Here is a 23,228-nt window from a genome sequence, read left to right as displayed (position 1 = left end):
TCACACAAGAGCCGCCATTTCCGCCTATTGCCATGGGAACGTTTTGAAGTGACGTGATTACCCGACGCGAACGTCATCGAAAAGCTTCAAACCCCGTGGAGAAACCATAGATACCGGTGAAACCATGATGAAGCACAAACTCCCATTGGCCAACAAAAATAACAGCAAAAGAGCAAAGCAGTTCCCCTGTGTGCTGACTGATTTCAAAACACAGCTTTGAAGCGTTATGAATCAATGAGTTGATTCAGCGGTTTGAAGCGTTATGAATCAATGAGTCGATTCAGCGGTTTGAAGCGTTATGAATCAATGAGTCGATTCAGCGGTTTGAAGCGTTATGAATCAATGAGTCGATTCAGCGGGTTGGATCGCCAAAGTCACGTATTTCAGCAGTTTGACACGCGATCCGAATCATGAATCGACTCGATGAATCATAGCATCATGATGCTGTGTTTTGAAATCATCACTATATAAGTCGTTATTTAGTTTTTTTTGCACACAATAACTATTATCGTCGCTTCATAAAGTTATTGTAGAACCACTGTAGTGAGATGGACTTTGTAACGACGTCTTTAGTAGGCTACCCTTTATGGGTCTTGAGAGTGTACATTGTGCCAATGGAGGCCTTTCTGAGCCATCGGAATTCAACTAAAATATCTTGTATATTATAAAATATAATATTACTAAATATATATTACTAAAATATATGTAATATATTTGTGTCCAACAACATAAAGGGAAGTCATTAATGACAGAATTTTCATTTTTAGGTGAACTAACCCTTTAAGAGATTGCACTTTGTGCATTGGAAGCACTCAAATGTCTGTTTTGTATAGCGACATCTGTAAAACAGGAAGTTATTTATTAATTTTTTCAGAAGTTGTAGCATATTCCTTTTGTAAAGCTACAGAACTTGATTGACTAAATGTTTTGTAAATTTGAGCCATTATTAAGGTCTTCAATAAAACAAGATGAGAACTTAAATATTCCAGCACTTTCTGGGATGTAGTGCTTTTTTTCTCTCTCATCAAACCGCAGTTTTTGCAAGTTCCCGCATTTTTCATCGCATTTTTTAAGAAAACGTGCCGCATAATCAAGGATTTTTGCCCGCAACAATCACAAAAAAAAGCCGCATTTTTCTGGAAGGACTGATTAATACAGGAAGAGCTTCGTTGTGCAGCATAAAAGCGTCATTCATTATAGTGGCAGTTTGGGCAAGTGTGCAGATACTCGTGATGTGTGATTGTCAGCTCCGAACATTATACAGAGTGTTCTCTGATTGCTCTCTCTAGTCTAATCACAATTTAAATAACAGATTTGTTTCATGCTACTAAGAGAAACAATGTGAAGTTTATCGTTTAGTAGGGGTGTAACGGTACACGTATTCGTATTTAACCGTTTCGGTACAGGGCTCTCGGTTCGGTGCGCGTGTGTACCGAATGGTTATGAATGCAATCTTTAACAGTTAACAGTCGGCTTGTTTAAAGCGCGGAACACACTTCAATCCTAGATCCCATACGAACATATTGAGTATTCAGTCCATTTTATCACGAAATTCAAACGATAAATGCCGCTTTAATGTTCTTTAATGTGACGTGACTGATAGACACGTATCAGTTCAACTTCAAGCGGCGGCGCGCGAGTGAACGTGATCAGGAAGAGATGATCGCCTTCACTTGCGCGCCGTGCGCTGCCGCTTGAGAAAGAATAAATATAAATGAATATCTTAAGGTATGTTGAGGATACATTACAACTTACTGAAACGTATCATATGTTGTGTAATCGCTCCATCTGTGTTTCAACCGCGGAAAGACAATAAAACAGCTTATAAACAATGTCGTGTAGAATCACGTTTACCTGTGTTCACAGCTGTTAGTTCACTAAAGAGATTAACTCTTTCACTGAATACATGCACTATATTAGCCTATATATTCATTATATTAGCCTATATTCATACTACTTAGCCTGTTAGTGATGTCTTGTTTATTCAATGTATGTTTAAATAAACCTGTCATGAAAATTACAGCCACTAAATGATTATATTTCAACAACAAATTGGAGAAAAAATTATAATACTTAGATTTAGAAGTTAATGCAAAAACTGCCTTATGTGAAGCTTATGAGTGTTGATTATTATATCTAAAAATAAAAAAGCAACTGAATTTAGGCTAATAGTTTGGGCTCTGTTGTTAATCTTTAATAGCAATATGTAAGTAAGGGCTCCCTATATAGTTTACATCTTTAAGGAACTTTTAGTTATAACTGAATTAATTTAAGGACAGACACAATTTTTTTTTTTCATTAAACCACTGTTGAATAAAAATTAATAAAAAGCAATTTTGTAAAACTGCTGTACCGAATCCGTACCGAACCGTGACTTCAAAACCGAGGTACGTACCGAACCGTCAGTTTTGTGTACCGTTACACCCCTATCGTTTAGTCACTGGCTTGATTCACTGATGCATAAACAGTATTAAATGATTTAGAAAGAAAGTCTGTATGAACTTGAATAATTAGCTACACATCAGAAATCACTGATCATGGATCAGGCATAAATGAACACTGATACTTAGTGTTTGTGGCGGTGCTGTCGAATCCATATTGCAAAAGTTTGTTTGTAAAGCCTGTGCTGACATTGCGACTAAAATAAACTGAATCCATTTTCTCCAAATTCTCTGGGTGGGCAAAGCAGAGTAAGGGGAGGTAACCTTTCCCTGTATGACGACATACAGGGAAGATTGCAGATCGGCTCGTCTGAGCTTTCATTTTCTCAAAGGCAGAGCAGGACACCCAGGGCTTGGTTTACACCTATCGAAATTTCTAGCCACTTGGGGACCATATACAGGCTAGAGGAACTCATATTAATGTTAAAAAACCTCATAAAGTGACATTTTCATGTCATGGGACCTTTAACTAAAGTAAGAATAAATTACTTACTCGTCAGAAATGCTGTCCTTCGCTTGAACAAGCAGCTGAATCGCATTGTTCTTCTCGGGTAAATTCTGGCTTATTCCTCACTGCGTGTCAGCGATGAAAAGGATGAAAAGTACATGAACCTTGATGCTTTTTGTTTTGTCGAGGTGAAGGATTTGACATGTTCATGTGGCTCACATGGACGATTACTGTGTGAATACCACAAATGTCTTGAAATAAAATACCTGAATAATGTCTTGAGGTGTGGTGGTTCATTATAAGAGGAATAGTTGACTTGGGTCCATTCGACTATTTAAAAATAATGTACACCCAATTTGTAACGGCTACAACGTGAAGCAAAGTGGCCTATTACACTTCCGGTGCGCATTCTATTTCTATCATTCAAATGGCCCTCCATTTTTTTTTTCCTTACAAAGATGTTTGATCCTGGATGCTGATTGGTCGATACAGCATTCATCCATGCTACAATCAATGAAATAATAACTTGAGTGTCACAATGCCAACATTTCAGTAGTTGATACATTAACAGTAAAAGTGAATGATACTCCATACTAATTTTCATCTCATTGTCTTTCAAGCTATGATGTACAGTACCATGTAGCCTTTGATGTTGTGCAAATAGTGGCTGTTTAAACCTTGTTTGAATTGTGCATTACTGTTTTTAACTATAATGAAAATATAGTTGTTAAATGTTATTGCTCTAAGGCCTCTGACTATTTCAACAAAACGATATGATGGACCTCCAACATGTATCATCATCACTTGTGCTCTTGCACCTTGTGCTCTTTCAGAGAATATCCAATCGCAGTGTTTTTTAACGTATTCTTCTCCTTCTGTCTCCGCTTTTGTTATTTTACCTATACCGAAATGTATCCAACCAGCATGGAAGCTCTAGAGAGGGGCCTGCTAACCGCCCTATACTAATAAACATCTGTTATTCAAATGATGTACTCGTTCAAAGACACACTGGGACTGGAAAGCAGAGGGGATTGATGGAGAGTTTCACTCCCTCTCAAAAAAAAAAAAAATAATATATATATATATATATACAAATCTATGGCGTTGACATGAAAAGAGATGCTGTAGTATAGAGTTTTTATAGAGTGGCTGGTGTGGTCATGAGAGACCTACAGCTGATCTCCACAGCTGGAATGCTAATAAACCATTTTGCACTGCTGCTTATATATGCTGCACTCTAGCACAATACGACAAGGAGTTGATTTTAGAAGCACAGGTTTTATATCAAAATAGGTGAAACATGGTGATTAAAAAAGGAAGTTCATGTTCATTTCTGTGGACAATCTCAAGTTGTTAGTGGATAATTTCTTAGCAAAAAAACAAAAACAAACTGGGTCCCTTGTTGTGTTACAACTGGAGTATTACCCAGAGTTCTTTGCCAGTAGTTACACTGTGATGAACTAAGCCACTGCAATTCAGCAGAGGTTCTTCTACCGCTGCACTAGAACAAATGGGAGGGGAACTAGGTGTGTGTTTCAGGTGCATATGTCTCACTGGGGCCTACCCCAATCCTCCACAGGCTTCTTTTGGGTCCTAATAATAACTTGAAAGTGCCTCTTTTTGCCCCTTTTAATTAGTCTCCAGAACCCATACAGCTAATTGGTGGTTCTTAATTGGGTTTAGATTCGCTACTTGTCTGTTCAGATCCCCCTGCACCCCACCCCAATCCCTTCTCAGTCTAGGTGAAAAGAAATCCTCACACCCCAGCCAGGGGTTTTATGTTTCTTGTCACTTAGCACTTTGATTTCTTGGTGAATTAAGAGCTATTTAATTAGCGGGGTTTCTTTTTATATCTCTATCTCAGTGGGGGAGAGATTTGGATGGTGTCAGAGTTGAAGTGATTTAAAGGTAAAAGAGGAAGTTTCAAAAGCTGTGGCTTAACACACTTTGACAGAAACTTACTGCATTCACAGTCTAGAAGAAAAATGTATAGAATGAATAGAGTACATTCATGCACAGAAACAACAGGCATAGTTTTCAAGTAACATAGTAACATTATGGCCTCCTTTACACCTGTCATTAACATGCGTCTCGTATCTGGATAGTATCTGGAAGCTTTTTGGGCGAGACTGTATTTACTCCATGTGTCTTGATGTCTCCAGTTTGATCAGATAGAGCCTGAGCTAATCGCTACTTGCATACATGTCCCTCTCATTACATGAGAGTTTGCCTTAACATGAAACATATTTATTTTCCATTTTAAAAACATTGATGGATGCATGAAAATGCTTTTCTTTTGTTTTCTTTCTTTACTAACCTCTTAGTACACCATGTTAATAGGGATTAGTAAGAAAAGTTTTAGTCATCCAATCACAATGTGTCTTTTGATGAAATTACAACTGGGTTTTATTGTGGTCAAGTGCAATCCGATTGTGATACAATCAACGAAAACTCATGTTCTTTCGGCTTGGAAGGGGGCTTTTGAGTTTCCTCATTGAACTCAGTTATGCTTTGGGTTTGTGGTCAGTAAATGGACTGTACACTTCAATAGCTTATTCTTTAAATCAATGCATACCTGTGTATTAATTGAATTTGCAGCATACATGTGAGGAAAATCTATTATATAGATTTTAGAAGTGGTATTGACATTTAAATAAACCATATTTCTTGTTGTATTACTAATATAGTCAATCTAAATAACTTGACAGTTTGATCATTTCTCAATCTAATTGGGATGCTTTTGGATATGTTTAGAGCTAATCTGGAGAAGAAACTAAATGCAGCCCTGGACACAGTTGCAGCTCAAGACATACAAGTGTGTCAACAGGAGGAAACGCAAGGTATTACGCACATCACAAAGTCTTATACCCCACCCCCCCACCCCTCCACCCCACACACACACACGCATCACTTACACTGCTAAATATACTGTAATGTAGCTGATGAGTGTTAAGCTGTTTCACTGTGTTATAGACTTACTGAATCCTTTCCTTTGGGAGGATATAACTGATCATTCCCAGCTCACTTAATACCAGCATGAATAAATTGGTTTGTTTTTACTGAGGCCTAGGACCATATTCTGCAAATGTGTTTAATCTATGGAATTTTATGGAATAAATCTCAATATGGGCAAACTGAAACGTTTGCAAATGTGGAAAAAAATACAACACCCTAGGAGACACCCTGAGATTATCAATTTATTCATATATATATTAGGGGTGTAACTGTACACAAGACTGACGGTTCGGTACGTAAACATGCATCAAATAGGTTTTGAAGTCACGGTACGGTATGGGTTTGGTAGTTTTACAAAATTGCTTTTAATTTATTTTTATTAAACAGTGGTTTACTGAGAAAATTGTATCTGTCTTTTAAGGAACACTCCACTTTTTTTGAAAATAGGCTCATTTTCCAAGTCCCTTAGTGTTAAACAGTTGAGTTTTACCGTTTTTGAATCCATTCAGCCGATTTCTGTATCTGGCGGTATCACTTTTAGCATAGCTAAGCATACAAAGGCATCATTGAATCGGATTAGACCATTAGCATCGTGCTCAAAAATGACCAAAGACTTTCAATATTTTTCCTATTTAAAACTGGACTCTTCTGTAGTTACATCATGTACTAAGACCAACAGAAAATGAAAAGTTGCGATTTTTCTAAACACAGAACTTTATTGCCGTACCATGGGTGCAGCGGCGCAATGATATTACACAATGCCTGAAAATAGGCTCAATCTGAAAATAATCATCAAACATGCATCAAATTGATCACAAGTGACATTTATATTTACATTTACATTTAGTCGTTTAGCAGACGCTTTTATCCAAACTGACTTACAAATGAGAGCAATAAAAGCAACTAAAACAGTGAAGGGCAACAATATGCAAGTGCTGTAACAAGTCTCAGTTAATCTAGCACAGAACACATAGGACAGAACTTTTTTTTGTATAAATAGACAAACAGAAAATGAATATAATGATATGTGCTATTCTTGATTGGTCAGGTGCTGCTGGAAAAGATGTGTCTTTTAGATGTTTTTTTGAAAATGGCTACAGACTCGGCTGCGCAAATTGAGATAGGCAGGTCATTTCACCAGGTGGGAACGCTCCAGGAAAAGGTCCTTGAGAGTGATTTCATGCCTCTATGGGATGGCATCGTGAGGTTGGTTGTTGGGGGACCTCAGTAGAAATCGTGTTCGCGGGGGCACTGTGGTACGATCGAAAAGGGCACTTTCACTTTCGCAATTAAAGTCGATTAAAGACACTTTCACAATGGAATAGAATGGAGCTTATGCTGTGTTCATGCTATAACTACTGTAATTTGGAAGAGATGGAAATCATGTGACGTTATACATGGAATGGTCCGTGACTCTAATTTATGCCTTTCAATGGCAACACTATCAATCTCGAAACTTCATCTGCAGCAGTCAGGTGGTACAGGTCAGTGCTCTTTAAGTTATGTTCATTATTATTGTAATGTTATGTGCTTTGAGGTAATTTAACTTCATCTCTCGTCTCGTGACACTTTGCCAAATCTGCTTCATGTGTTTTGAAGGAGGCGTTGCTTTGGGGACGCTCTGGAGAGCGGGTGGGATCTCTTGCTTTCAAAGCTAGCTTGCTATTGCTAGCTGCTCTGAAAATTGCCTACCCTACCTTTAAGATTTGTTATATTAAGTATTATCCTTCCCTCTGGTCAGTGGCAAAGTCAGGCCATAGGTGACACAGGGCAACAATAGCATGGAGCCCTTCCCCACATGCAGCTGCCGCAGACACACACTTTCATCTTTCATCCGCTTTCTGTTCCAGTGAAATCACAAAATAAAATTATGACATGACCATTAACCCATGAGAATTTGAGAGAGGTAGGTCCAGATGTGCTTTCGGAAATCCAATTTGCTGTATTCCCAATTGATTTCAAACTCACATGGCTCTTTCCACACCCTCAGAAAGGAGCTTGTACATTCCTATCCGTCAAACGCTCCATCAGAGCGATCTCTAGTGTATAAGCACCCTAAGTTCTTTGGGGAAAATTGGTCAAATTTCGGTAGGGACATTTCTGTAAGTTGGTACCATTCCTACATAAATCCATGCCATGTCATGAGGAAGCAATAGTTATTATAATTAACCATTTTCTACCATGGATATTCTGTAGCTTTATTTTGCATTGTGCCCGCTGAATGCAACCACGAATGCATGTGAAGATGTGATGTCCAATTTGCGAACAAATGACTCTTATGAACTGATTCTTTTAAGTCTTAAATTCTGTTTGATCGAATTTAAGACCGTAACATTTCTTAAATATCTTAAATGGTATAATAAAAGTCAAATATAATTTCAAGAGGTCTTAAAAAAAAGACATTACATTTTCCACTTTCTTTAGTGTGTAATTATCACAATTCTCTATATCAGTAAGCACTGTTTCTGAATTTTCTGAAATACATAGATTGTCTTCCAGAAACGTACAAGTCACAATATTCCTTATATTATCCTCATAATATTCATTTAATGGGGACCTATTATGCCCCTTTTTACCAGATGTAAAATAAGTCTCTGATATCCCCAGCGTGTGTCTGTGAAGTTTTAGCTCAAAATACCCCACATATAAATTTTTATAGCAGTTTTGTATTATTTTCATATCGTTTTTGTGTGTGTCCCTTTAAATGCAAATGTGCTGGTGTTCCCAGCCCCCTTTCAAGAAGAGGACAGAGCTTCAAGAGCTCATGCTCCGGTGTCAGTACAATCTCATGCACTGAAAATGTCAGAAATATCAGTAGCTGTGTTCAGTTCGAACCAGAGTCGGACATTGATGCCTACAGAGCCAGAGAATATATGCTGTATGGAGATTGTTAACAGTAAACAAATATATACAGACCTTATGCCGTTTCTGGGGTGCTTAATAAACTGGTAAACTTTATATCCGTAAAACAACTCAGATGAACTGTAATAAAGTGCATGTTCTCCCTTTCATGACTGCCGTGACCAGTATCTCTCTATAAGCTGCATCATGAACAGTTGGTACGGATCCATCCTTGTGTAACAACTTTTTAATAAAACCTGTGTTTTGTATTGTCCCTTTGTATTGACCCTCGTTCACAAAACTGTCTGGTGTAAAATGATTTGAGAAGACATGCATTTATTTAGGCTTGTGGGGGCGCATTCAAAACACCTGAGTTGCTTATGTGAAGTGGTGAAAATAACAGCATTTCGGCGGCATGGCAACAACACTCTACTACAACAACACTTCCTCTTCTCTAAAGCAGCCCAACATGGCCTCACCCCCTTTGTTGCGTCTTCCCGGTGCAGGGTTTATGTAGATGTTTAGGGTTTGTGATGTCACCAACCCAGGAAGAAACTCGTTGTAGTACCTACCTGCCATTTGTTGTAGTGCTTTAAAAGGGATTTATATAAAAGAAAATGTGATCGGATCTGGGAAGACCTGTCGGATGTCGCTCTGGAACGTTTTCAGCAAAGTCGAAGAATAGGTTGAATGTTAATTTTTTGTCAAAATTGGGTTTTCCTTACATTATTATTCTATAACATCTTCTTTCTAAAAATATCATGGCAAAATTCACTTGTTTAGTGCAGAAAAACAGCGATTTATAGCGGAAACCTGAAAAGACTGCGTCTTCTATGTTTTAGATCATGCCCGGCGGAGGTGCAAAAAAAAAAAAACGGCCATAGTTTTTGCTCTCTTAACACCACAAAGACAGTTCACCCAGCAAAATAAACCCAGTACATGTAGAAGAAATGTGTATCAAAGCACATTTCCCTCCAGTCCTATGTAAACTACGGCACGCAAAGTTTTTATTTAATACAACGTTATCATATTGTAAGATGGTGGAGCACAAGAGAACAAAGGAGTCAAAAGTAACTGATCGCTTTTATGATCTCGCTCGCCTAAATATGCTTAATCCTGGTGATGTCAGTGCCCTAAACGATAAAATAATGGATTATTTCACACCCAGAGATGAACGATCGGATGATGGAGAAGTTACTGAAGAGAAGTCAGTTAGATATGCTGCAGGTGCGCTGTACTTGCTATTCTAAACGTACACTAGCTGGGCGATCTAAACATACAACAGGTGATCACAAGTTCAGAGACTGCCCATGATAAACAATAGAAAACCTATTTCACTACTTAGTTGAAAGTTAGAAGTTGCTGTTCTCTTTAGAGTAACGTTAGCTAGTCCCCTTGTGTAGAGATGCAGCTGATAAATTCTAGTTTTCGTATTTTCATATTCAGTTCAGACCTTTGTTTTGAAATAGCGATGAACACAGAAAAAAAAAAAAGTTCAAAATATAACATCCAGTCAATTTTTCGAGATAAAAAGTTTAGAAAAAAAAGGGAAAAAATATAGAGATTTGTCATTTGTGATGCAGAGCTATAATGCACATGTTCTTTTATATTTATTAGAGGTTGAATTCAAATCAAATACTGATAAACTGCCTATGCTTCTGAATAGGATGTCTACTTCATAAAATGTATGAAAATTATGGAAATATGTGGTTCATATCACTCAAACCGAAGTGGAGGTGCATATATTATGGTCAGTAATGGAGTTTGGATGTCATCTAGTGAAAAAGTTTGGTGCCCAAACTTTTTCTTACTGAAAGCTGATTTTTTTTATATATCAACCTAAAATTTTGAACACAATTCGTTCATATTTCTGGCTTTGATTGTCTTGTAGTTTTAGAGTAAAACATGTTTTGTTAAATACATATTATATAAAATATTATTATAAAATATATATTCTTACATTTTCATAAACTTAAACTTTTATAACTTTTTTACTTTCATAATTTACTTGACATCTACAGGGAGTGCAGAATTATTAGGCACGTTGATTTTCTGATCATATTTTTTTTCCAGGCACATTTGACCAATTCCAAACCACAGTAATCCTAATAACTACTATTGATTTAGTATTTAATAATGTATAAGTGATATATAATTGTTCATGAAGGCTGGAAATGAAAATCACCTTATATTCAGGTGTGCAGAATTATTAGGCATGTTTTCTTTTACAGATAAATTGAGCCAAAAAAGAGATTTAACTCAGACTGAAAAGTCAAAAAGTATTAAATGCCCATGAGAAGGATCCAATACTAATGCAATACTAGACATTGCAGTTAAGGCATGACCATTGGACAGTGAAATGCTCGTTGGGTCAGCAGGATCTGACAAAAACAGGTGGTGAAGAAAAGGCACCTGTTAACTGCAAAAGAATGAAGAATTAAGGTGAAGAATTAAGGGTGAAACCATCAGGAACCCTTTAGTCTCCAGCGCCACCATTTTCCAGAGCTGCAACCTACCTGGAGTCTCCAGAAGTGCAAGGTGTCAGGATCTCAGAGACTTCAGTTAGGTAAAGAATCCTAAAAAATGACCCCCACTAGATAAGAATCACAAGCTGAAGTGTTGTAAAATACATGAAGAAGGTTTTTTTATAGGCTTTATAGGTTTTAAAGGTTGAGAGTGACTCTTGAAGGACCAGCACCACATCCTCTAGTACCACTGTTTGAAGAATTCATCTTCCAGAATCTGGCAGTACGTTTTGGGAGTTCATTTTTAGTACATCTCTGCAAAACGGACTTCAGGATGGACTAAAATGAACTCCCAAAACGTACTGCCAGATTCTGGAAGATGAATTCTTCAAACAGTGGTACTAGAGGATGTGGTGCTGGTCCTTCAAGAGTCACTCTCAACCTATCTGTCCATAAAGCCTATAAAAAAACCTTCTTCATGTATTTTACAACACTTCAGCTTGTGATTCTTATCTAGTGGGGGTCATTTTTTAGGATTCTTTACCTAACTGAAGTCTCTGAGATCCTGACACCTTGTACTTCTGGAGACTCCAGGTAGGTTGCAGCTCTGGAAAATGGTGGCGCTGGAGACTAAAGGGTTCCTGATGGTTTCACCCTTAATTCTTCACCTTAATTCTTAATTCTTTTGCAGTTAACAGGTGCCTTTTCTTCACCACCTGTTTTTGTCAGATCCTCAAGATTCAAGAGTTTTATTTGTCACATACACAGTTATATACACAATATACAACTGGCAGTGAAATGTAAACAGGTCCGCTCCATGGACAGTGCAAATAACAGTTACAAGAACACAAGGGGAAATTAAAATAGAAATAGAATAAAATTAGAATAAAAAGTATTAACATAAGTAGAGTTATAAATAAATCAAGTAAGATAAAAATAGGAAATAAGATAAAAATAAAAAAATTAAATAAAAATATAAAATATATTTTATAAAAATATAAAATATCCTGCTGACCCAACGAGCATTTCACTGTCCAATGGTCATGCCTTAACTGCAATGTCTAGTATTGCATTAGTATTGGATCCTTCTCATGGGCATTTAATACTTTTTGACTTTTCAGTCTGAGTTAAATCTCTTTTTTGGCTCAATTTATCTGTAAAAGAAAACATGCCTAATAATTCTGCACACCTGAATATAAGGTGTTTTTCATTTCCAGCCTTCATGAACAATTATATATCACTTATTAAAGTGTATATGCACATTATTAAATACTAAATCAATAGTAGTTATTAGGATTACTGTGGTTTGGAATTGGTCAAATGTGCCTGGAAAAAAAATATGATCAGAAAATCAACGTGCCTAATAATTCTGCACTCCCTGTATAATAAGTGTCTTCTTTAAAACAAGACCAACCTTAGGTCTATATTCCAAAGCATGCTTGAATTTCAGACATTTAAGTTTGGATAGTCCATTTTCATGTCTATGCGAAAAAAGGGATGACGGTTATTTAAACCTGTTTTTCTCAAAATTCTGTTCCTAAAAATCATAGCGATCAGCCGACTTTAGATAACCATAACTTTTGTTTGAAAGAAATACAAATATATTTGAAAAGGGCTTGGTCCCAGCTTTCATATGGTATCAAAAGCTGTAAAAGGTACAATTTCACCATGTGATGGGTTTTCGTAGATCACATCACAGATCTCTCCCTTTGCATTGGACTTTGAGCATCGTAACTTTGCAGATGTTGTTTATGCTCAAATAGCAACATTACACACTAACTAAAGTTAAAAAAGTGAAATCATTATCAAGGACCCCTTTAAAAGGCATAAACAAATAAACGGGTAAGGCCTGGATGAAAGGCGTTAGTAGTGGAACTCACTGTTATGGTAAGGATTGTGACATTTCCGAAACACGGTATAGCGGTTGACTAATCACATCACATTGGTCCAGCCGACCAATCAAAGCACATTGCGCTTTTAAGAAGGAGGGGCTTCGTAGAGACAGGAACTAAACAGATTGTTACTGACAGCCTGGAGAGATACTGCAACTATGTAAAATATTTGAAAAATTATGTTTTGAACATTCAAGCATGAAAACGTATTCTAGTAGACTCTAAAAACTAAGTCAAGACTTTGTAAAAGGACATAATATGTTCTCTTTAAATTTGGTGATGGAAAAGCAAGAAAAAAAATTGCAATATGGCATAGTGTGATTAATTATTAAACTTTAAAAGGCTGTAATTCAATTAAAAGTGAGTCCTGCACATTTCAAAGCAGCACATTCTTTATCTTAAAAAAAAATTTAAAGGCAGAAATGTGAATTTATCATTTTATAAATTTGTTTTTTTTAGTTTTAAAAAACGATTTGAATTTTAAAACAGTGAATTGTGTAAAAAAAAGATAGATAAGGCTTCCATGGAGCTATGTAATTGAACTGAAGCACATGTTTCTATCTATGGACTAGTGCTACACTATGTACTACATGGTCTTTAGCAACTCTTCCACATACAAGATCATCTTCTAGCAATGACAAAGTGAAAATGTAATGTTTAATGCATCTCCCAATGGTACTTCATCCACTGTGTTAAATTGGGATAGAAAGTGATCATAGATGACACTGCTTCTTAGCATCCATGTACACAATTCTGTAATATAATAACAAGTATCATTCATAATAAGTAATTTGGCTCTTAAATGTTTCTTTTTAAGAGCCAATGGTATCCTAGTAATTTTTTTAGTCTGGAGAGCTGAGAATATGCCACTCTAATCGGATGACTTGCGTGTTGTCAGATTAGCCAAAATATTTAATATATGAACACGCAAGGAGTGGGGGATGTGTAACTTTGTGAATAATGCATTGGATTGCTGCATAAATCATATGCTCAGATCTGCAAGTGTGGACTCTACACATGCATCAATGTAGACTTACTGATGGTCAAGTATAGTCAATTTCTCATGAGTAGACTATATCGACAACTCTATAGACAACTGCCTTGTAGTCTGTTTTTTTGTAACATTTAAAAAAAAACAAGATTTGTCTTTTTGATTTGTGTTTTTGATTTGTGTTTTTGAAAACTCTAAGGATCGGAATGATGTACTAATTTAGTTTGCTAGTGATGTGATAAATGTGATTGCATGAATTGTGATGTGTGTGAACTTTAGACCAGTAGTTCCTAATCGGTGGGACCGGTCATGGACTGAAGGTCCACACCCCTGAAGGTGTGCTGTGGTATCTGGCACCAAGATGTTAGCAGAAGATCATTTAAGTCATGTAAGTTTGCGAAGTGGGGCCTACATGGACCGGACTTGTTTGTTCAGCACATCCCACAGATGCTCGATTGGATTAAGATCTGGGGAATTTGGAGGCCAAGTCAACTCCTCAAACTCGTTGTGCTCCTCAAACCATTCCTGAACCATTTTTTCTTTGTGGCAGGGCGCATTATCCTGCTGAAAGAGGCCACGGCCACGGCCACCATACCATTTCCATGAACGGGTGCACATGGTCTGCAACAATGCTTAGGTATGTGGAACTTGAAAAAAAAAAAAGTCCACATAAATGGCTGGACCCAAGGTTTCCCAGCAAAACATTGCCCAAAGCATCACACTGCCTCCGCCAGCTGCCTTCTTCCCATAGTGCATCCTGGTGCCATGTGTTCCCCAGGTAAGCGACGCACACGCACACAGCCATCCACGTGGTGTAAAAGAAAATGTGATTCATCAGACCAGGCCACCTTTTTCCACTGCTCCGTGGTCCAGTTCTGATGCTCACATGGCCACTGTTGGCGCTTTCGGCGGTGGACAGGGGTCAGCATGGGCACCCTAACTGGTTTGCGGCTATGCAGCAAACTGTGATACACTGTGTATACTGACACCTTTCTATCAGAACCAGCATTAACTTCCTTAGCAATTTCAGCTACAGCAGCTCGTCTGTTTAATCAAACCACACGGGCCTGTATGTGGTCTTAATGTTATGCCTGATCGGTGTATTTATATGCATTAAGAGGTTGTTGTTGTTTTTTTTACGTTTTGTGCACAGCATAATAATTTGACTGACATGAAGGAAGTTCTAGATTGGCAGTGACAATGGTGATCCACTGCGAAGCAGAACTCATGTTGAGCTTTGGTTCTCAGAGAGCAGAAGTGTCCTGAAATGGAATAAAGCTTGACAGTATAAAAAAAGCATAATACAATTTACATTTTATCAAAATATTTTTCCCATTTTATTTCTGATGTTGGGAGTGTTGAATGAACAGGTAATAATTTCTTCAATTTTCCTTCTGGTGTGGTCTTTAAGTGTGGCTAAAAACTAGGGTGATCAAAAAAAGTAAGATATTTTATTTGCCCTTAAAATTAGACTATATTTCTCCAAATTTCTAAATATGTTTATTAATATATATATTTGGATTGCAAAATTTGGAATAATTAGTATTATAACCTACATTATATTTGTCCTCAGGTGCAGAACGTTTTCTGTGTGGGTTATGTTTAGTGGGACAGGGATAGAACATACAGCTTGTACATTGTAAAAACTCTCTACAAAAAGTCTACATAATGATATAAAAACATGTGTGTGCGCGCGTGTGTGTGTGTGTGTGCGCGCACATTTTGGCAAATGTGTGAATGATGCTACAGTGAAAGACTGGTCTGTGACTCGCTAGAATTTCAGCCTTGCTTATTACTGTCCAAAGGTCAGCTCAGGAAAAAAAAACTGACTGTAAATATTTCACAACATTTTCATTCGACAAATGAGCATCCACATTCACCATGAAACTTTTATTAATCTGATGCGGCAGAAAGTCCAAATGTGTTTATTTTCCCATTTTTAACAAGCATAGCTACAAAGTTCCTACCATGAAGTCAAAAACACAAACTCCATCATACGTTAAATTAATTTGTATTACTCCACAATAATCTGCAAGATTGCTTCAAGGTTTTGATTTGTGGTTACGAGTACCTTTTCTAAATCTGTCCATTAAAGGCCTCTTTAAGAGCTCAATCAGTTGAATATACCTTTGAAAAGACCAGAAATTATGTGTCATTAACGATAATTTATTTGAATTGGCTGTCAGGTGACGGTATGAATTTTTATTCCTTCAGCTGAGCTTCTGTTTCGGGAAGTGTCGTCGGAGGAGGTCAGGAGGAGCAGCACCCCCATCAAGACATCCACCCGAAGAGTGGAACAGACTTTTAAGAAGGTACCAACCGTTGACTGTCTTTTGTTTTCATTTTTGGAAATGTTCAGCCTTTAGCTGAATTTTTTGAAGAACAATGAACTAAAGTCATAGAGATCGAGTCACAGACACACACAGTATTGGCAGACATAAAATGTATGAAATGTAACACTTTACAATAAGATTCAGTTTGGTAGGTGTAATAAACATTAACATGCAGTTTAAAAATTCAATTTTGGTAACACTTTACAGTAGGGTTCCATTAGTTAGCATTAGTTAATACATTAACTAAAAACTAACAATGAGCAATTCATTTGTCACAGAATTTTTAATCTTTGTTTACATTCGTTTATAAATATACAGCTGTTCATTGTCAGCTGAGGTCCATTAAACAGTAGATTTTAACTTTTTATTAGTAAACGTTGAAATTAACATTTAAGATTATCAAATGCTTTAAAAGTATTTTTCATTGTTAGTTCATGTTAACTAATGTAGTTCATTAATATTCATTCATTAATAAACTTGATTCTGATTGGTCAATTGTGCCATCCAGCTCTATGTTATTCCCAGATAACAAACGGTAAAAAACCTAATAATACGACTCATCTGTATTAACTGAAGTCAGCGCTATATGCTAGCTATGAACGTTTTTTCTTCATGGAAGTTTTGCGTTTGGTGAGCTAATAAAATATTAGTTTATATTAGTTATATTTTGTGTTTATTATTTAAATTTGTCATCCAGGTATCGTGGATTACTCTCATGTAACAATTGTTTTGTACACTGTAATAGATTATAAGATGATAAACAGTTAAGATTTTAAAACAGTTTCATCTCAAATCAATATCTCTTTCTTTGTGTAATAAGTGGTATGACTCTACCGTATCCCTAAAATGTCCATCTAGTTTGAACTTGCTGCTGGCTAGCAACTGCTTTCTTTGCGGAAGCTTTGCGTTTAAAGACCTATTCAAATATTTAAACTCAAGCAAATAATTAGACACAAAATATTGACTTATGTTTCAAGCAGCCATGTAATAATCAGGATCATGTACATCCAGCTGGTTGTTATCGCAAAATACACTGATCAGGCATAACATTATGAAGTGAATAACACTGATTATCTTTCCATCACAGCACCTGTTAGTGAGTGGGATATATTAGAGGGCAAGTGAACATTTTGTCCTCAAAGTTGATGTGTTAGAAGCAGGATAAATTGACAAACGTAAGGATTTGAGCCAGTTTGGCGGCCAAGGCTCATTGATGCAAGTGGGGAGCGAAGGCTGGCCTGTGTGGTCTGATCAAACAGACAATCTACTGTAGCTCAAATTGCTCAAGAAGTTAATGCTGGTTTTGATAGAAAGGTGTCAGAATACACAGTGCATCGTAGTTTGTTGCGTATATGGGGATGCATAGCCAAGACCAGTCGGGGTGCCCATGCTGACCCCTGTCCACCGCCAAAAGCACAATGGACCATGGAGTAATGGAAGAAGGTGGCCTGGTCTGACGAATCACGTTTTCTTTTACATCACGTGGATGGCCAGGTGCGTGTACGTCGCTTACCTGGAGAACACATGGCACCAGGATGAACTATGGGAAGAAGGAAAGCCGGCGGCGGCTGTGTTTTGGCAGATCTGCTGCTAACATCTTTGGTACCTGATAACAGCACACCTTCATGGGTCTGGTTGAGTCCATGACTCGACAGGTCAGGGCTGTTTTGGCAGCAAAAGGGGACCAACGCAATATTAGGAAGGTGTTCTTAATGTTATGCCTGAATGGTGTAAGTAAGAGTCTGGGTTTATTCTGTGATAACAACCGTCTGTATGTACATTCTCCCTCACAAATGGAACCTTAGTGTAAAGTGTTGCTTTAATTTCAGTCAAACTTCTTAGTTTCCTCAGTCTTTCAAAAAATGTCATGTGTTTGCTTTCTCCGAAAGGCAGGTGTGATGTGTATTTTTCTTCAAAAATTCATACATTGTGTCGTGCGCAGTATACTTGGACAGACAGGCAAAGACTTTATAGCTTGACTACACAAAAACCCACTCGTTTTTAACTATGCATGTTATAAATTAGCATTTGTTATTAGGGATGCACAGATAGCAGAATCGGTATCAGGCGTGATACTGCGCTTGTGTACTTGTTATTTGATACATTAAAATGCTCCGATACCAAAAACCAATACCATGCAGTGTGTGTAGTGTTTGCGTCCAGACAAATTAACATAGACAACAAAGCAAGAATAGAGCACAATGGAGATATCAGAGAAGGGTGTCTATTAGTGATGCAACAATACAGTTAGTCCACGGTTCAATACATACATCGGTTTTTAAACACGGTTTTCGGTTCGGTTCGGTTTGGTTCGGTTCTGATGGCTTGTCACATCAGTATTTTGTTATTCTATTCTTAAGCGACAGGAACAGCAAGAGGTTAAGGAGAAAAAATTCTTTTTTAATTGCAAAACTCTTTCTTTATTTTACTTAAAGGAATTGAAAAACCTTACTTAAACTTAAAACTTTACTTAAAAAAACCCTTGTACACATGTATTGTATAATATACTAGGCCTATATATATATATATATATATATATATATATATATATATATATATATATATATATATATATATATATATATATATATATATATATATATATATATATATAAGATGTACACTGGCAGCTCAGAGCTGTACAGCAGCATGTAAGTATGAAATTGAATTAATAAATGTAAAAATAAAACACTACATAGACTTCACTATAAAATATACACTGATTCTTATTAAATCTACTGTATTAAAGTTTTTCAGTCAAGAGCAGTGAGTGATTTTTCTCTTTGTCTTTTGTTATTGTATTAACATTAAATGGATAGTTCACTCAAAAATGAGAAATGAATACAGGTTTGGAACAATATTAGAGTGAGTAAATAATGACATAATTTTAGAGGTGAACTGTCCCTTTAAGGACAGAGTGTTCACTAGGCTGCTGCTGTCAATGTAAGACCTCCGTGCATTAATATACAGACACACGCGATTTTACTTTCACTTTAGACATAACCGACTGTGTTTATGTTAACCTTGTGTGTATTTGACAGTCCAGTAATCACGTGTTTGACCAGCGTTTAGTACGCGCGCTCGGAAAAAGCGCATGTTTAATTCGCGCTCACGCCGGCAAGGCTTTAAAACGCATATAAATAATGAACTTTCGTGATTGTAAATGACTTTAGTGTTCCGTGAGTATAACTCCACCACTAACGTGTGATGTGAATGTATGTCGCGTTGTTCAGTATATTGGGATGGAGGCAAATGATAGAATTTGTAGAAAAATACTTAATACTTAACTTCGGCCGTACCGAACGGTTCAATATTATATTGAGAATTGTGGCATCCCTAGTGTCTATGAAGTAAATGTATCTAATTACCAGAATATTAAACAAATTAGATATTCACGCGATAAGGCTGTGCGCAAGCTGATAAGGCAAACACTCAGAGTGGATTGAGTGCGTTTTAAATAGTTTGTGCAAGTAAAAACATGAACTGTTACATGATTTATGTATAACGAGTGATTCTCTACATTATAGGAAGGCGGTACAATAATCACATGACATTTTCAAGAAGTTTTCTGTGTTCAAACATCCGAAGCACATGCCCAGCTCTCCTTCATGTCTTGTGTAGTGCTACATGAATCTACACATTTGTCCCCCTGCTATTTAAATGTTTGTAACATAAATAACAAAATGAATAAATTGACAAAAGACTGCTAATTATCTGTACATATAGCTGCTCTCTCTCTAGATCAGCGGCATGGGTGATTGCAGATTTGAATATTGCAGTGCTGTGATCTTACTTTAAAAGAGTAAACAATGTCCCTAAAGTCTTTGGTTTAAAGCCTGTTGCACGTCACAAGTGTCAGCGGAGTGAAACAGCCATGATAATAGACACTTAGAAATTAGATCGCGTAGGTGTTTGAATCAAGATGCGACATTAACGTAAACAGTTGAGAAAGAAAACGTGTATAGCGATATGTTGGATACATCATTGTTAATTTAGTTTTAACCAGTTTTAAATGACAAAACTATGACACAAATCTATTGACAACTAGATGAAAACGTCTCCATAAAAAATCTAAATGTCTGGGAGAAAGAGAAGAGCAGACATATGGATAGATCTGAATATGTGTGACTACGCAAAAGAGAACACTATTCTGTACGGTTTTCTTTCACGAAGCGTGCAGCCGTACACATGTCTACCTCTTACAGCATGCGAGTATGACTGGACAAATACACACAACATTAAGTCAAAATGTGAGAGTATTGACGCAAACACAGTCGGTTATGTCTTAAGAGAACGTAAACTGTTGTGAGAATATTGGATGTGCGTCAGTGCATTGGATCTGTGCATTCGGTCTTAAAGTCACTGTCTGTGCCCTTAATATTAATCAAAAAACAAATGAAAAACAGAAAAGCATTCCCTGCTGTTTAATAGCTTTAATAAGCATTTATTATATTTAATTTATACAAATAAATGTCTTGTTTGCAAGTTGTTAAAAAGAATGCATATATAATTAATTGAAATGAAGACCATATGTTATAAATGGTTTCATTTAATTTTAAGATAAAGACATGTTATATGTGACATCAGTTAAATCTGTCTGTATTGCATGTTCAAACTTTAATATCATTCATATTAACAGGTTAATAGATGTTTTCTCCAGGAGTATATAATGGGTTTGGACATTTTAGAGAAATTCTTACATTACATTACTGAACCCATCAGATTTTAGTTTGTATCTACTGTAGATTTACACTAAAACTAAAACAAATGTAGATGACTAAAATATGACTAAATCTAAATGGCATTTTAGTCAAAAGACTACTAAAACTAAATCTAAAATTGCTATCAAAATTAACACTGGGATACAGTCTTAAAGGTGGGGTAAGCTATTTCTGGTAACCGATGTTGATATGTCAAATCACCAAAAACAAACACGCCCCTACCCCAAAAGGGTCTCGCACCTATTTTGATAGCTCCGCCCCACACAACTACTATGGCGCAATCTACTGTGCCAGCCGGCCGAGGGCATGTCATCAATAAGTGAAAGCAATGTGTGTTACTATGGTAATCCAGGTCGAATGTTTAATGAAAAAGTCATCCCTTCCATCCCAATAACACAAACACGGTTCTCTTGAACAACTCGATAGCACGAGCACGACAGTTAACGAATATATTACAATTATGACAAGATTCGAGGGTTATATTGATCACTAAAAGAGGAACCAAAGGAAACAAACATATATTAGGAGTATATTATCTTACTTTTCGGACACACGTTTGGAGCTGACGCTTGAAACAGAAAGGGGAGGAGGTTTAGACTCTCCAGGCTTATACGATGTGGAAATGAATGGGTCTTTATCAAAGCTGAAGTGAACGACGATACTATTGCCAATGAATAAACAAGCTAACATGACACATGATACCGGTAAAAACTCCCCAAGATAAGAATTAGTCTTCCCACAATAATAACGATAAAGCCTAGTTGATGACGCGACCCATTCACAGCTCACGTGCAGAGCGAAAACAATTATGGCAGAAAGTGTGGACGAATTTATCTCTAAATGAGAAGCTACCTCTACAATCTGGAACTGGTACACAGATTCTTTGTCAAGCGACCCGTAAAGCCCACTATTTCAGTTCATCTCAATTAATGCACAGTGTATTTGACGCGCAGTAAACATTTTAGTGTGAGCGCGCTCCGTTTCTCACACACTCAAAGAGAGAGCGAGAGAGTCTTGCACACCATGCAGAATTGACGTGCTACGTGTAAACAATATTCTTTGATGTATTTTCCTGTACAATAACTGTGTTCATTTGGAACTATTCAGCCTTTATAAACAAGAAGAAACTAATGTGCAAACGGCAATCTCATTGGCTGGTGCTCACCTATTACTGTAACCGTTTTGATTTCAACAAATCAGTTTAAGCGAATGCAGACAACGTGATTTATATATGAACCCATCAGCTCATGGATACTTTGTGCGGTTTATATTGTTATTAGTAGTAGAATTCGTAGGAATAGTATTATCTTATCAGAATTATTGCTAGTTTTGTTTTACAGAAACACTGAATGACCAACAATGTCTTAAGCACCACCACCAGTCCTAAGTTCAGTTAAAATGACAAATATGCATGCATACATTTTCATTCGCACATGATTACCAAGTTTAAATTCAAATTCTGTCATTCAATCATTATTTGCAATTTTTTGTAATCTGAAGACATGGCTGGGATTATTACTTTTGCGGTTTGCACTTTTTTGCTACTGTGTGCACCACGAGAATATGAATATATAAAGAATCTGTGTATTTCAAACTTGTCATTGATTTGAACAGTTGCACTATTTAAACATTACCTGCACTTTTACAGAAGAAAAGTAGCCTATATCTACAACTGAATGGCTGGTGTTTGGATTTTTACCGTTTATTATAGGAGCCAATTGGATGATGGGTACGTTTTACTTTAGATCATTGTTTGTTTTTCCGAGGCTCTCAAGAATCCATGCAGCTCTCACTTGTAGAAATTTATATTGATATTGTTATCGCAATAAATACCAGAAAATATTGTGAGATATTTTTAAGTCCATATTGCCCATCCCTACTGCTCTTGACTGCATAACTTTTGTAACTGTAATATTGATTAATCTATGTTTATTTTATATACAGTGAAGACTTTGAAGTGTTATTTTACATCTGATTTCCAGGTACAGAAATTGAATAAGGTAATTGTAATCTGATTCACTGGTATCTAAAAATTTTAGTAGAAAAAAAATCCTTATCGTTGAGCCTTGCTGGAGCAGCTCTAAGTATTCACTGTGTTATTAAGTTAAATATAAAATAGGATAGAGCAATAATATTAACAG

General features: G+C 36.6%; 1 protein-coding gene across 2 annotated transcripts in view; it reads left to right on the top strand.

Annotated features, from left to right (window-relative positions):
• cntln (centlein, centrosomal protein) overlaps window positions 1-23,228 on the top strand; it is a 151,911-nt gene that overhangs the window by 92,630 nt on the left and 36,053 nt on the right. For both annotated transcript variants that reach the window (XM_079811926.1, XM_079811925.1), the window contains exons 13-14: window positions 5,644-5,729; window positions 16,248-16,345. In XM_079811926.1, the coding sequence (XP_079668052.1) occupies window positions 5,644-5,729; window positions 16,248-16,345 (184 nt within the window). The remainder of the gene's footprint in view (window positions 1-5,643; window positions 5,730-16,247; window positions 16,346-23,228) is intronic.

The sequence above is a fragment of the Gobio gobio genome (genome assembly GCF_949357685.1).
Source record: "Gobio gobio genome assembly, chromosome: 3".
Taxonomy (NCBI): domain Eukaryota; kingdom Metazoa; phylum Chordata; class Actinopteri; order Cypriniformes; family Gobionidae; genus Gobio; species Gobio gobio.
Note: the sequence above shows the minus strand (reverse complement) of the source record. Positions and strands in the feature narration are given on the sequence as shown.